At 33.7% G+C, this 17,500-nt stretch overlaps 1 protein-coding gene across 2 annotated transcripts in view; it reads left to right on the top strand.

Annotated features, from left to right (window-relative positions):
* LOC145268671 (hemocyte protein-glutamine gamma-glutamyltransferase-like) overlaps positions 1–17,500 on the top strand; it is a 99,379-nt gene that overhangs the window by 64,468 nt on the left and 17,411 nt on the right. For both annotated transcript variants that reach the window (XM_080124163.1, XM_080124162.1), the window contains exons 11-15: positions 201–304; positions 5,448–5,613; positions 11,068–11,168; positions 12,729–12,817; positions 15,164–15,362. In XM_080124163.1, the coding sequence (XP_079980289.1) occupies positions 201–304; positions 5,448–5,613; positions 11,068–11,168; positions 12,729–12,817; positions 15,164–15,362 (659 nt within the window). The remainder of the gene's footprint in view (positions 1–200; positions 305–5,447; positions 5,614–11,067; positions 11,169–12,728; positions 12,818–15,163; positions 15,363–17,500) is intronic.

Genomic DNA, 17,500 nt, shown 5'->3' with positions numbered 1-17,500 from the left:
TACTTGATCAATTTACGTGACTTTCGGAATATGACACTCTCGTTCCGTGACGAGTACGTACATCATGAAGATTTTTTTGTATTTTTGTTTTTACTTTTTAATTAGGTTGAATTCTAGATAATCATAACTTCTTGATTTAAAGAAATTAGATTTATCGTGTTTTGCATTCAAATTATTGTCTTCTCTTTTTTTTTTTTAAGGAGCTTCCATGTGTGGAATGACGTCTGGATGGGACGACCTGACCTTCCCGTTGGCTACTGCGGTTGGCAGACTATTGACCCCACGCCACAAGAGGCCTGCGACGGTAGGGATCTTTTATGATATATTTTAGCATCAGAATAGAAACCGACTTTAAAACTTCTTTGTCTTTATATATTATATTGAGTTAACACGTTCCTGTAAAAACTAACTTATCTTTAAAAGTGAAGAAGAAAGCGAATTCCAACGAAGTGGAGAAAGAAAGCAATTAGAGACATTAGAGACTAAAAACAACCAAACCTTAAATATTTTTTAGTTAAAAAAAAAAAAGGAGGCAACAATACTTTATGTATAAAAGAATTGTGATTTGGATGTTAGCAATATTCTAGCACGATAGAGGGAGCCTACCGTATTTACTTGCTAATGTCCTCAACGTATTTGTTCCAGTTCATATTACCTGTGAATGTTAAGCCAAGACATTTGCACGATGAGCACTCAGATAGGGTGTTATTATCTTCTATATATATAAAAAGCAAAATGTGAGTGTGTGTGTTTGTGTGTCTTGCCAAAACTTTCGACAAAGGCCACGGATTTTCATCAGATAGGTATCATTTTGAAGCCCGAACCTTCAGACGACAAATATAAAAAATTTGGCTAAAAACATTAATTTCTTCACCCTCAACTGGACCCTTTTCTACAAGGACAGGTAGCAAAAAAATCGTTCCTTCATTTTCTCTCCTATTGCTACTACGACAATGACGTCATGTTTGGCCTAGAAAACGTTGACGTTTGTTTAAACCACCTGCTGTTTTTTTAAACGTTTAATCTCGTCACTTCTCAGTTCTCTGTCTCTATTCTTTAGTTTAATCCCCCTACACACACCTCCAAACACCCGGGCAACGCCGGGCACCCCAGCTATTCTATAATAAATCTCACCTGTCCATTTAAATGTATGTATGTATGTATGTATGTATGTATGTATGTATGCCGAACGTCTCTCTATTCTATCTTCTGTATATTTGGGATTGTTTTACTCTTTTATTCATGTTGAATTCACCTATTCATAACAACCATCATCATCGTCATGATAAATGCTCCTTCATATATATTCTACATGTACGTGTATGTGTACGTGTGTGTGCATATGTATGTACATGTGTGTATTTATGAATGTATGAGTGTATGTGCGTGTTGTCATGTGTATTTGTTCTTGCGTATGTATGTTTGCGTGCATCTGTTTGCATGCATGCTTGTATGTGTACGTGTATATCTTTATTTCGATATGTGTGTGGGGTGTAGAGGAATCCCAAAAGCCCTGTTAAGGCAACCACTCTGGGTGAAGCAAATTTCTAATTTAAAAAAAAAAAAGATACATAAAGCGGGAGACCAGTACCCGCATTAAGCTGGTCTGCAGTTTGATTTGTTGCTGGCTATCTTGCTCATGCTTGTTGCTGGATCTCGACATTTTGAACTGAGAGAGAGAGAGACTTAGCTGTCGTACAAAGCTAAAACTCTGTAACATCATCTTTGTATAGATACTTCCTCAGGCATTTGTCTATAAAAATAGTCCTATAGCAATGGGAAAAGTGTCATGTGTAGCCCTGAAATGCTGGAAGCATGTAATAATTGATCTGCCATCATTCTATATAGGCATATGTGTGTGTATGTATGTATGTATGTATGTATGTATGTATGTATGTATGTTAATATATGTACTAGTGTATGTGTGTGTATGTATACCTATTTGTATATGTATGTATATATGTATGTGTGTATATATTTTTATTTATTTATTTATTGTGTATACATGTTTATGTGTGTTTGTATGTATATACGTATATATATTTGTGTGTATGTATATGTATATATGCATATATATGTATGCGTATAGGTGCATATATATGTAGGTAACTTTATGTGTATGTATGTATATGTGCATACATGTGTACGTATATGCATGTGAATATGTATGTATATGTGTGTATGTATTTGTATATGATAGTATATATGTGTATGCATATATATGTATACGTGTGTGCTTGTGTGTATGTATATGTTTGTATACATGTGTTATATGTATTGTGTATGTATGTATGTATGTATGGATGTGTCCACGTGTGTATGTTTATGGGTATGTATGTGTATGTATGTGTGTATATGTATATATATATGTATGTATGCCAAGGACGTCTTCAATGTCATGTCTGCTTGAGCATGTGAATTCGCTGGCAGGACTAAAAAAAAAAAAAAGGTTATTTTCGGGCTCATGGACTTTCATTGACTGAGGGAGTGGTACTCGTCTGACAAGACTTTGCAATCATCATCATCATCATCATGTCTGCCTAAAACTTTCGATAGAGGCAACAGATTTTCACGAGATTGGTATTGTTTTAAAGCTCGACCCTTCGGACAACAAATATAAAAAAATTGGCTAAAACATGGATTTCTTCACCCTTCACACTTTTCTACAAGGAGGGGTCGCTTTTTTCGCGGATATTTTCGAAAGTCATTTCCTCTTTTCGCTTGACTAGCGGCAAAGACGTCACGTTTTTTATTTGATTTTTTTTTTTTTTCACGTTCTTTCCTTTCTTCATAGTACGGGTTCAAGCCTATTTGCCTACTACTATTTTATTTTTGTTTTTGCTCAACACACACCTGTAACCTCCTCTACTTCTGTATTGAGCACTCTTGTATGAACCTCCAAACACCTGGTCAACACGAGACACCCAAGCAAGTTTGTTATCTGCAATAGTCAAGGTATTAGGTTGACAAGAAGGTTCTTGCGGAATTTTTTAATTTGGATTTCAAATCATGTATTTTCAAATAAGTTTTCGTTATGATACCTTTACTTTATATACTATATTAAAGAATGTTTAATTAGAGATGTGACAACAGCATATTCTTTTCATTGTTTTGACTCTCTGGTATATATCCGACACAGTTAGACACAGTTAATCAACCGAGAACCACATCACTCGACATGAAAGCATATAAAATATCAATAAATACACACTCATATATTACTAATAGGTTGAGAAGAAAGTTCTTGTGGAATTTTTAATTTTGATTCCAAATGATGTATTTTCAAATAAGTTTTCGTTATGATACCTTTACTTTATATACTATATTAAAGAATGTTTTTTGCTCTATCCAATCGTTTAAATTACAATCGTTTTAAAACAATTATGTCTTCTTTTCAAAACTTTGAATACAAGATGGGGAAAAAGCAAATTCGCACAATTTTCTTATTTCCGTTCAAGCTAAGCTGAAAAGCTTCTGAAACAGTTCACAATATCAACAAAACGTTTGGCACGTGAACGTACAGCACAATGGTGGTTTACGAAATTCCGTGGCGGCGATGAGAGTCTTAAAGATGATGAGCATAGTGGTCGGCCATCGGATGTTGAGAACGATCAATTAAGAGCCTTAGTCAAAGCCAATCCACGTACACCTGTTCAAGAACTTGCTTCTGAATTAGACGTAATGTATACGACGATTTCCAACCACTTGAGTGAGATTAGAAAGGCAAAAGAAACTTGATAAATGTGTGCCTCACGAATTGAACGACAATGAAAAGAAACACCGTTATGAAATGTCATCTTCTCTTCTTTTATGCAACAAGAACGACCCGTTTCTCGACCGGGTTCTTTATGACAACCAGCGACGCTCAGGTCAGTGGTTGAATGCTTACAAAGCTCCATAACACTTCCTGAAGTCAGAGTTGAACCAAAGGAAGGTCAGGCTGACTGTTTGACGGTCTGCAGCCGGTGTCATCCATTACAGTTTTTGAATGCAGGCGAAACCATTACAGTGAAGAATTACTGTCAACAAATAAATTAAATGCATCAGAAACTTCGACAACAACACCCAACATTAGTCAACAGCAAAAGTCCCAATTCTCTTCTCTGACAATGCCCGACCGTATATTACTAAACCGACCCTGCAGAAGTTGAACGAATTGGGCTATGAACTCTGCCTCATCCGCCATACTCATTAGACCTCTCACTACCACTTCTTCAAGCATCTTGACAATTTTCTGCATGAGAAATGCTCCAAAAACCTAAGCGATATCAAAAACTCCTTCAGTGACTTCATCGCCACCAGAACGCAAGATTTTTACGTTGCTGGCATGAATAAACTTGTTTTGCGATGCCAAAAGTGTGTTTATTCTGATGGTGCTAATTTCAATCAATAAATTTTTGTTGGAGCTGAGATATGTTCATCTGAATTTAAAAGATAAAAAAAAACACAAGAACTTTCTTATCAACCTGATATTTTGTGTTCTTTTTAGTTCCTCAGATGAATTAGAAACAATACATTGAAGACATTGCCAAGACCACTGCAAAGAAGGTGGGCTCCCTCTATCGTGCTAGAAATTAACTCACACCTTGAAAAGCAACCATTCATTGTTACCACCACGTCTGTTGACTGTTGCTAAAATAAAATAGCTTCTTTTTTTTCTTTTTCTTTTTTTTTTATTCAATTTTCACCCCAAATAAGGCACAGTGCCACTTTGAAGCAGGGGGCTACTAATTAGCAGGGTCATTATGAAGGGAGATGAGTAGAAAGATGTTTGTTCACATTACACTTGAACTTCTGCATATCAGTACAGTTGGGAAAGCAGAATCCCGGAAGGGAGTTCCAAAGAACCAGCAGTTCTGGGGAAGAAACTATTGGAGTAAAAGGCTTTCTTGCACCTAGGGATCTCTACTGTAAAGGGATGAGACTTAGTAGCTTGTCAGGTTTGTCGGGGGTAGTTACGTCGGGGAGGTACAAGTGTTTGCAGTTCGTCAGAGCATTCACCATTAAAGTATTTGTAGAACAGGCAGAGGGATGCAACATCTCGTCGATGGGACAGAGGCTGAAGCCCAGATGACAGTTCAGGACGTATCAGGTTGGCGACTCTCTTTTGAACTCTGTCCAGGAGCGAGAGACAAGCAGCAGATGCACCAGCCCAGATGTGACAACAGTACTCCATACATGGGCGAATGGTGACCTTATAGAGGTACAGGATACTGTCAGGCGTAAGTAGTTTTCTAGCACGGTAGAGGGAGTCAACCTTCCTTGCAGCAGCCTTGGCAATGCTCTCAATGTATCTATTCCAGTTCATATTCCCTGTAAACGTTACGCCGAGGAGTTTAAAAGAAGTACTTTCAGGCAATGTGTTCTTGGTCATTGCTATTGGTGGTAGAGAAGGTTTCTTGTTTCTGGTTTCAATAAATTTCCCGATCTTTCGCTTTTTCTTCCAGGATTATATTGCTGCGGTCCTGCTCCGGTGAAGGCAATTAAAAATGGAGAGGTGAACCAGTCCTATGACACTAATTTCATCTTCTCAGAATTGAACTCCGATCGTGTCTATTGGATGAGGAACCCACAATCTGGCAAGTGGGAGATCGTGCACATCGAAAAAGACGCGTAAGTTAACAAATACTACCAGATATTTCAAAGCTTTATGCACATTATATATATATATACACAGGGACTCTCTCCCATCGATTTCAATGTATGAGTTTCCACCACAGCAACAAAGTTGCTCGGAAATCCACACAGATGATTTGTTCATAGTGGTGAAGGCTTTGTCTAGAACCAACCACACTTTTTGGTATTACTGCTAACCTCTGTCGGTGCAGATAATTGCCACAGGACAGAGTATAAAGTAGACTGCAGGTTTTTATATCAGAGTTTCCTTCTCCTAGATACATGCCTTAACAAAATCTGGGGGGTGCATCTCTCCCAGTGAATTAATGCTCCCTCAAAAATTTCTACGACTTGGCACGGTACATACAGTGCCTAACCTTCCCAAATGTTCACCCATCTGGTACTGGCCAGGCTCAACGTTGCTTAACTTGGGTGATCTGGCGATATATATATATATAAATTTTTTATTTTTTTTATTTACCTTATTTTTCTTTTATTAATATTATTGGAATTTTTCCCCTTTTCCTTGTACATATTTGTGAATTATTCCATGGATTTCGGCCTTTTGGATTATTTTGGACCATCTTCCAATTACGTGATTTCCTTGGATGTTACTTGTGCGAATGGAAATTCAATTAACTTTCTTGGAGTTATATTTTTGGATTTTACCGTCATTGGATTATTTACCTTTCACCAGACTATCCATTCACGTGTAATCACCTTTTTCTTCACCATATTCCCTCTGCTTAACTTTTGTTATCAAGTAAGATCTTTGACTTACTTGTTGTTTCATCAAATACTTTTGTATGCAAAATCCGATCCCGCATTTTGCTAATTCCTACCTTCTGATTAAAAGGAAAGTATTTCTTTGAAACTCTGCGGATTAAGGACTATCCACTTATTAAGTGTTTCCTTTTCAGATTAAATATGTGTTTAACTCTTTTTCAAAGTGTTTTTTAACATGTTTTATGAAGTGTTTGTTCTTATATATATATATATATATATATATATATATATATATATATATATATATATATATATATATAAAAGGTGAAATACAATTGATTAATCATATTCTTCCATAAACATAAACATTTATATATATATATATATATATATATATTATTTTGTACTATAATAATTAAATACCTACATCCTTTCATTCTTTCGGGAATCTTCAGTGCAGGGTGTCACGACTAACACCAGTCGACAGATTCGAACTCGGCAACACGAGCCGTCTCTAGCTTGATTAGCAAAGACTGTATCCAATCGGCTACCATTAACCACGTGAAATCACGTTGAATTTAAACATTTTAAATGTTCTTTACATCAGTCACAGTGATCTAATCATTATATGATGATCTTTGTATAAGAACTAAATTGATCGCACTTTATTCAACTGAAAGTACTCAACGATAGGAAACGAGTTTCTTAAAGGGGCTGTCATAATTATTTTTTTACTATAATATATATATATATATATATATATATATATATATATATATATATATAATTATTTTTTTACTATAATAATTAAATACCTACAGATATATTAATTATATAATCTCTCACATTCTGAAAAATTCAATATATATATATACATTTATATATAAAATCTTGTTTTATATATATATATATATATATAATCTTGTTTTATATATATATATATATATATATATATATATTAATTATATAATCTCTCACATTCTGAAAAATTCAATATATATATATATATAAAATCTTGTTTTATATATATATATATATATATATTAATTATATAATCTCTCACATTCTGAAAAATTCAATATATATATATATATATATATATATATAAAATCTTGTTTTATATATATATATATATTAATTATATAATCTCTCACATTCTGAAAAATTCAATAATATATATATATACATATATATATATATATATATATATATATATATATATATATATATATATATATATATATATATGAATGGAAATATATAAAAAAGAATACGAAAAGTATAAAAGCTTATAACTTTTCTTTATTCGTTTTCAATTGGTGACGTGCAGGAATACAAAATAATATTATGAAAAAAAATTAAAAAACTTTTTTACTTTTATTTATATATATATATATTTGTCTTTGCATAAGCAGTAGTTTAATTTACACATTAAGGAGAAACGAATTACCTCCCTTTATAGTCGCTCTTTATCAGTTAAAAATTATCAAAACCATTTCCTCTCCAAAAATTAAAAATTAAAAGAAAACATGGCTGTCTGTTTACGGTTTCAAATTGACTACTTTATTTTATTAATTAAAAAAAATCATGTTGAGAGGAGACTGTAAGTTTTTTTTTATTATAATTTCTTTTTAAAATGTTTTTAAAAATGCACAAGTTAATTGGCATCTGTTCCTTTATCATTTATATAAAAATATTCAGAAAAAAAAACAAAAAAAACTAAGTGTTGTGTGTTGAATTTTCATTCTGTTATATCATGGAATGCGTTAAGATCAACATAACATAAAGTATCTTACCGCATGTTGTCCAGCCTTCACGTGGGTATTGTTGCAACACATGGTGAAAGAATGGGACAATTTTGAACAAATAAGAAAATCACTCATCATTACATAACGATATACATTTATTATAGAGACACACACACACACACACGCACGCAACGACAATTCAAACATAATACATGAAAGGTTAAAAGTCCAAGTATGATAACCAGGAACGACGGGAACGATGCTATATTTCTCCATTTTTAAAGTCGCTGTCTTTTCCCACGACTGTCTGCTTCCGGTCATTGATCTCGCGAGAATTTAAAGTTTAGGACCACGGACAAAGGGAGGCAACTTTGTCCCAAGAAGTAAAGAGTTACTCCCCTTTGCATTCTACATTTGTATCGTCCTAACAGACACGCTCACACAAGAAGACTTCCAGGGGAGGGGAGGGCTTCCAAAAGTTGTGGGAATGGTACGAGTGCATTACAGCCAGAGGAGATTACTTTGCAGGGAACGAGAGTTTCATGCGTGCTCTATAAATGAAAGTGCCCACACAAAAAAAGTCTGGGAACATATCCAAGACACCCTGTACACCTGAAGACGGTTAGAGATTATAACAGTCAAGATGAGAAGAGTAGTCCACAGAATTCAAATAATACGAATCCTCATCTCCAAAATTAAGAAACATTAATACCTCAGTTTACACTCGATTCTATAAACATACACGGGCACACATACATTAGGAGAGAACTTGAATGCCTACTAGACGCTATCCTCGAGTGTCTAAGGTCTCTCTGTACAGGGGTTTGTCAGAAGAACCTGGCATGAGGATAATTTTCCCTGGAATATAGTTAAGATCAATATAACATAAAATATCTTACCGCATGTTGTCCAGCCTTCACGTGGGTACGTTTGCAGCATATGATGGAGGAATGGAATAATTATGAACAAATAAGAAAATCAACCGCTGTTGCATAACAATATACGTTCATTATAGACACACACACACACACACACACACACACACACACATGACGACAATTCAAACATATCGCATGAAAGGTTAGAAGTCCAAGTATGATAGCGGGAATGATTCTCATTTCTCCATTTTGAAAGTCACTCTGTTTTCCCCCCACTGTCTCTACTTCCGGTCGTTGAAATCACGAGAATCTAAAGTTTAGGACTGCGGACAAGGGGAGTCAACTTTGCCTAAAGAAGTAAAGAGTTACTCTCCTCGCATTATACTTTTGTATCGTCCTAACACATTGAAAAAAATATATAGATTTCTTAAATCAATTCTTTTTAACGGTTAAAAAGGAATTTGCCAAAAAATTGTTTTGAATTTGTCATTATTTGTTTTATTATATTTTTTTATTCCTTTTATTTATGTGTTTTAAAAAAATTTCGAGATGTTTGAAAAAGTGGTAGTCAATAGGCGAGAGGTCTGGAGAGTATGGCGGATGAGGCAGGGTTTCATAGCCCAATTTTTTCCACTTTTTTTTGTACATATTAATCTTCATTCATTATTGTTGTGGTTGCAAGGTTGAACAATAATTAGTAAGGAAATACAATGAAGACGCAAACAACAAGATAACGCAATAATAAGTGTATTAAAGAAAAGGTATATTTACAATATGTACAAATGACGGTGTCGAGTCAGAGAGTCTTGGTGGGAGTACATTCACGTTTTCTGGCGTCACTTCCGGTGGCATTTGAGTAAGACACACCAAGGCCAACCTAGGCTTGCCATTTATAGTGTTATGTTATTCGCATATGCAAATAAGTGGTTGCCACCACAACAATTATCCAGAAGCACCGAATGCTCCTGCTAGCTTTCTAATTCCGAGATGTTTGAAAAAGTGGTAGTCAATAGGCGAGAGGTCTGGAGAGTATGGCGGATGAGGCAGGGTTTCATAGCCCAATTTTTTCCACTTTTTCTTGTACATATTAATCTTCATTCATTATCCAGAAGCACCGAATGCTCCTGCTAGCTTTCTAATTTCGAGATGTTTGAAAAAGTGGTAGTCAATAGGCGAGAGGTCTGGAGAGTATGGCGGATGAGGCAGGGTTTCATAGCCCAATTTTTTCCACTTTTTCTTGTACATATTAATCTTCATTCATTATTGTTGTGGTTGCAAGGTTGAACAATAATTAGTAAGGAAATACAATGAAGACGCAAACAACAAGATAACGCAATAATAAGTGTATTAAAGAAAAGGTATATTTACAATATGTACAAATGACGGTGTCGAGTCAGAGAGTCTTGGTGGGAGGACATGTACGCTCTTCGGCGTCACTTCCGGTGGCATTTGAGTAAGACACACCAAGGCCAACCTAGGCTTGCCATTTATAGTGTTATGTTATTCGCATATGCAAATAAGTGGTTGCCACCACAACAATTATCCAGAAGCACCGAATGCTCCTGCTAGCTTTCTAATTCCGAGATGTTTGAAAAAGTGGTAGTCAATAGGCGAGAGGTCTGGAGAGTATGGCGGATGAGGCAGGGTTTCATAGCCCAATTTTTTCCACTTTTTCTTGTACATATTAATCTTCATTCATTATCCAGAAGCACCGAATGCTCCTGCTAGCTTTCTAATTCCGAGATGTTTGAAAAAGTGGTAGTCAATAGGCGAGAGGTCTGGAGAGTATGGCGGATGAGGCAGGGTTTCATAGCCCAATTTTTTCCACTTTTTCTTGTACATATTAATCTTCATTCATTATCCAGAAGCACCGAATGCTCCTGCTAGCTTTCTTGTACATATTAATCTTCATTCATTATCCAGAAGCACCGAATGCTCCTGCTAGCTTTCTTGTACATATTAATCTTCATTCATTATCCAGAAGCACCGAATGCTCCTGCTAGCTTTCTAATTCCAGGAAAACTTTCTTTCTCTTTATCTTATTATTGTTTTGTTTTCTTTTTTTTTCTGAAATGTTCAATTAAATTTTGTTTCCACAGACTTGGGAAATACGTCTACACGAAATATCCGGAGAGTATGCCTGGATACAGTCGCAGTGGAGGTCTTATGGATATTACCAACGATTATAAACTGCTCTGTGGTACGTAACATTCTACACTGTTTTGTTTTGTTTTTTTTTCATCTGTATCAGCTGTAGTGTTATGCAAACGAACGTAAAATAGCTACTAGTTTCTATGAGCTACTCTCTTTCTTTCTCCGTTCGTTCAGCTTAGTCTTTCATCTTCCTTTTTCCCTGTAATGAGGGAAATAAAAAAAATTTAAATAGATTTTCATAAAGAAGAATTTTGAAAAGAAAGATTTCAAAAAATAGAATTTTAAAAGATAGTTTCGAAAATGCAATTTCATAAAGTAAAAGTTAAAAACTTGGAATTTTGAAAAAAAGAAGAATTTCAAAGAATAAAATTTCAAAAAAACTGTAATTTCAACTAGTAAAATAAAAAAAATAAGATTTCAAAAACTATAATTCCAATTAGTAAAATTTAAAAAAATGTTTTTTACACTTTAATTTCAAATAGTAAAATTTAAAAAAAAGATTTCAAAAAGTATAATTTCAATTAGTAAAATTAAAAAAAAAAATTTTAACTGTAATTTCAAATGGTAAAATTTAAAAAAAAAAGATTTCAAAAACTATAATTTCAATTAGTAAAATTAAAAAAAAATTGTTTTAACTGTAATTTCAAATAGTAATTTTTTTTTAAATAAGATTTCAAAAACTATAATTTCAATTAGTTAAATTTAAAAAAAAATTGTTTAACTGTAATTTCAAATAGTAAAATTTAAAAAAAATAAGATTTCAAAAAACTGTAGTTCAAAAAAAAATAGATTTTCAAAAAATAGAATTTCCAAAAATAAATTTAAAAAAAGATTTTCAAAAAATAAATAAAAAAGAATAAAATTTAAAAATAATAAATTACAATTGCTGACTTGTACATTCGTAAATGTCCATAGATTAAGTAAAAAGTACAATTCCGTATATTTCCAAGTTTAAAAAGAGACAAATAAAGAAGGTCGGAGGTTACATCGGTCAAAACATTGTGAAAATAACAACGGATATCAGAATAGAAATTTCCTTTTCTTTCTAAACAGATTTAATACTTTGGTACTTGTACAGTTTAATCAAGACATTAAAAAATGAAAATATCGAAAAAGGTTATATTGTACGTATCCGTTTTGGACTGAAGATCTCTGAAAAAAAATTTCATTTAATTTGATCGAGTAGATTTTTTTTACAGTAGAAAAACGCGTTTTGATGAGAGTACGTTGAAGTCAGCCATAATGGAATTTGTTAAACACGCCACGGGGAGATAACTCCATGTAAAGCGCCGACACTCCCTCCTCACCTTTATCACTAGCTTTTCTACCTAAAAATCGGACCTTTTGCTCAGTATCATAACAAATTGTTTTTCGCTGTAAAAAAAAAAAAAAACTACTTGATGAAATTAAATGAAATTATTTTCCGGAGAACTTCATTCCATAACGGATACGTACATATAACCTTTTCTCAATATTTTCATTTTTTAATGTCTTCATTAAACTGCACAAGTTCCAATACTTCTTTCAATGCATCCCCACCCTCCACTCTTTCTACTCTTTACGTTCATTCATTCTTTTTTTTTTTTTTCGTCTTTTTTCTTCCCAGGTTCTGAATACGACCGGATCGATATTATTAATATGAGCCGCAAAAAGATGCTGATGATGAAGGCTAAGAAGTCTCCCCGACAACAGGACGTAAGTAGAATAAGAACAAAATAACTTTAAAATACGTCCATTCGACCTGTGCGTTGAGTGATGAGAATGCTATATCAAATTTAAGTGTGGCAGACCAACGAAAATGCTATTTCAAATTTAAGTGTGGCAGACCAACGAAAATGCTATTTCAAATTTAAGTGTGACAAACTAACAAAAATCCTATTTCAAATGAAAGTATGACAGATCAACAAAAATGCTATTTCAAATTTAAGTGTGACAAACTAACAAAAATCCTATTTCAAATGAAAGTATGACAGACCAACAAAAATGCTATTTCAAATTTAAGTGTCACAGACCGAAGAAAATACAATTTAAAACTTTTACATCTCTCCATATGTATATATATACTAGCAGTTCAGCCCGACTTTGCTCGGGCCCTATGTACTGTTCATAACTTTATGTGCATATGTATATATATATTAAAAAAGTTTGACTCATATACAGGTAACCTACATCTAAAATTTCAAGTGTTTGGACCCAAAATTGGCTGAGGAGCTTGGTAGAGTTTGAAAAGGTAAACTTTGACCTCTTGGCAGCCAAATTTTCGCCTAAAAACGCATTAAAAAGCTTGCTGTATGTCTGAATACCCTTTATGTAAAATTTCAAATGTTTAGACCAAAAATTGGCTGAGTAATTTGGTAGAGATCCAATTTTTTTTAAAACTTTGACCCCAATTTTAACCCATTAATATTTATTGTTTTGGGCTCAAATCAAATTAAAAAGTTTGATCCATGTCCAAGTAATTTACATCTAAAATTTCAAGTGTTTAGACCCAAAATTGGCAGAGGAGTTTGGTAGAGTTTTCAAAGGTCAAATCATTGAACTTTGACCTCTTGACAGCCAAATTTCTGGCCGAAAACCGATTAAAAAGATTTTCCCAAATGTCAATACGCCTTATGTCAAATCTCGAGTCTGTAGACAGAAAATTGACAGAGTTATTTGGTAGGGAAATGTACACAGACAGACACACAGAGACAATTTCACTTTTATATATATATATATATATATATATATATATATATATATACTCCATTTAATCACATAAATTAATATACGAAAGTTTAAATTTATGCGTAAACTTTAAGTATTAACTTCAACAGTGCTCAATACGTAGGTAGAGCTAGGTAGTAAGTTATAAAATATATATGGCAATTAAGCTACACAGATTATTCCACGGATGAAATGCGGAATAATCTGTGTAGCTAAATTGCTTACTTGCTAAATAAACTTACTACTATATATATAAACATAGATAAACTTACTACTATATATATAAACATAGAAACAGTGTTTCATGGTAAACAACTGATGATCCCTTAAAAAATATAAAAATTGGTATTATAGTAAATTTGAGAGTTGATGCAGTGATTGCAGGTGATTAAATGACTTACTGACTAGATGTTTTTTTAATGAATGATAAAAAATAATTTTTTGTGTGGTTTCAAATGTTAAAAACTTCAAAGACTATATATATATACTCATATAAACAGTGTTTCATGGTAAACAACTGATGATCTCTTAAAAAATAAATTATTGGTATTATAGTAAATTCGAGAGCGAGTTGATACAGTGATTGCAGGTGATTAAATGACTTACTGACTAGATGGTTTTCTAACGAATGATAAAAAATATTTTTTTTTTATAGTTTTAAAGGTTAAAAACTTCAAAGACTATATATATTACAAAGGAGTCACCACTTATATATATATATATATATTTGTGTGTGTGTGTGTGTGTGTGTGTGTGTGTGTGTGTGTGTGTGTGTGTGTGTGTGTGTGTGTGTGTGTGTGTAGCAAGAAAAACAAAATTTCTTTTAAAACAATAAAGAAAGGATCCAAGTGATAGAGAAAAAGGGTTGAAAATTCTTTAGCTGACGACGGTCGGCCAGCAGTTATCCTCAGGTGAAGATCGTCTATGGTGGAACGTCTAGTGGATAGGAAGATGAGAAGGAAAGAACAGAGGTCTTTTTCTGATACTTGCCCGGGTCTCTCTGTTGACCGACCATGATTCAACCAAAGATTGTTTATGCTGGACAGGAACGAGAGAGAGAGAGAGGTCTGTCTTCGATGCTTGCCAGGTTCTCCCTGTTGACCGAATGTGATTCTCAAAGGCGCAAAGAAGAGTTCCTTGAGGGATAGATGGAATCAATGCGCCCTGCAAGCTGATTAGTCAGCATGTGGCCAAATCATCTAGCAGGGACATTGATTCGGAAGAGAAAATAAATCTTTATTATATTTATGACTGCTATAACCACGCCACACCCACACGCAGGTATTACACCGGGAATTTGTTTGTTTTTTTTAATTATAAACTTTTACTTGGCAGGACATCGAATTCCGTGTGACCGACAAAGAGAACACGATGGTTGGGCAGAAGTTTACCGTCACCGTCAGCGCCCGCAATACAGGCTTCGACAAACGGTCTGTGCAGACATCGATGTACTGCAAGGTGGTCAACCATTACGGCGCACAAATCGGAATGTGCAGAGAAGTGCACATTAATACCCAGTTCGGATCCAAAGACAGTAAGGCCTCCTTTTTTTTTTTTTTTTTTTTTTACTTTAGTTCACCCAAACAAAGTATATTGCCACAGCAGCATAAGGAGCTACTCTGATAGAGACCAGATTTATATGGCTGCAATTTGGCTGGGGAATTGAGCAGCAACCAGAATATGTTCCTTGAAGATCTGTTTTTCACAGGAAAATTATTAATACAATATATATATTATATTAAGTGAGTATGATATTTTGGAAGAAAAATATGATAATAATAATAATAATAATAATAATAATAATAATAATAATAATGCAAATTTTATCGAAAGAGGTGGAGAGTACTGGAAAATCTGGGGGGACTTGTTGTCACTCAGCTTCCAGGAACACCACAGGCTGTATTCAATGAGATCTTTGATGACCTGTGGGAAAGTTTCTTATGAGCAAATAATAATAATAATAATAATAATAATAATAATAATAATAATTATGTAAAGACCAAGGAGAGAAAGCACTAACCAGACTTCCACTGGATGAGTGCAAAGAGGATTGGGACTTTGAGCAGACTTAATATTACCCAAATTCCAGTGAAGGTCAATGGTCGTTGCTAGCGAGAAATCAATGGTAAACGGCTGTTGCAATGACACAAATTCATTTGCCAAAGTTATTGACAGGGATGGAGAGTACTTGAAATCTAGGGAGACTTGTTGTCACTCAAACTCTAGTGAACACCACAGGTTGTTCTCGAGGATAAATCTTTGATTATGACAAGTGTGAAAACTCCTAGTGATGATGATGATGATGATGATGATGATGATGATGATGATGATGATGATGATGATGATGATGATGATGATGAATTAGCGTGACCCATGAAAATTCCACGGTATGAGAAATATATTTAATCAACAAATATGTTTTGATAAAGCTGATATATTTCTGGATAGTGCAAAAAAAAAAAAGTGTTTTTTAGACAGCAAATATGAGTTTATTAAGATTTTTATGAAAATAGTTTCCATTGTATTTTAAATGTAGAACTGACCCAAATGAGATTAATTAATAAATATTAATAAATACTCAGAAAGTAGTATTGTGCTACATAGTTCAATACAAATAATAAAATCACAATGTACGAGTTAATCTTTAAGCCCAGCACCTTTTGACAGAAATGTTCTTTCTTGCCCTATTTCTTTCGAATGTTCCCCTTGTTTATGTAATGTTTTACTGATTTCTTTCTTTGGTGAAGAACTGCTGCATGTCAAAATGAGTTATGAGTTCCTTTCTCATACCATTGCCTTAATGGTCATGTTATTATTATTATTATTATTATTATTATTATTATTATTATGTTAAAAAATGCGGCTCCGTCAAAGAAAGGTCACTCTCATATTCTTGTCCAGGGTTGCCAGATTGATCTTTTTAAAGTCAAATTTTGCGAAGTGGGCCTTTTTTTAGGGTGTAATGCATGGACTAACTAAGGAAGAAACAAGCAGAATATTATATTGATAACAATAATGATAATAATGATGATAATTATAATGATAATGATGATGACAATTATAATGATGATGATAACAATAATAAAAATGATAATAACAAAGATAACAATAATAATGATGATAAAAATGATAATAATGATAATAATAATAATAATCGACAAAACAAAAGGAAATAGCAAATGCAGACTCTGTGGACAAAGTGACAAAACAATAAACCATATATTAAGCGAATGCAGCAAACTAGCCCAGAAGGAATACAAGAACAGGCACGACCAAGTGGGGAGGGCAGTACACTAGGAATTATGCAAACAACTGCGTCTTGAATGCACAAACAAATAGTACAATCATAAGCCGGCAACTCTACTTGAAAACGAGAATCACAAAATCCTATGGGACATAGGCATACAAATGGATAAACCCATCCAAGCAAGAAGACCGGATGTCATAATAATTAATAAGAAAGAAACGTCCTGTCAAATCGTAGACTTTGCTGTCCCAGCTGACCACAGAGTGAATATCAAAGAAAAAGAGAACCAGAGCAAATACACAGAGCAAGTCAACAAGCTGAAAAGAATTTGGATGATGAAGATAATACCTATAATAGTAGGAGCACTAGGAACAATTCTGAAAAGCTTTGATAAATGAACGGGAGAAATTGGAATCAGAGGAATG

Source organism: Euprymna scolopes, chromosome 44 (assembly GCF_053919585.1).
Source record: "Euprymna scolopes isolate OS-2025 chromosome 44, ASM5391958v1, whole genome shotgun sequence".
Taxonomy (NCBI): Eukaryota; Metazoa; Mollusca; class Cephalopoda; order Sepiida; family Sepiolidae; genus Euprymna; species Euprymna scolopes.
This window is presented reverse-complemented; position numbering and strand designations above follow the sequence as displayed.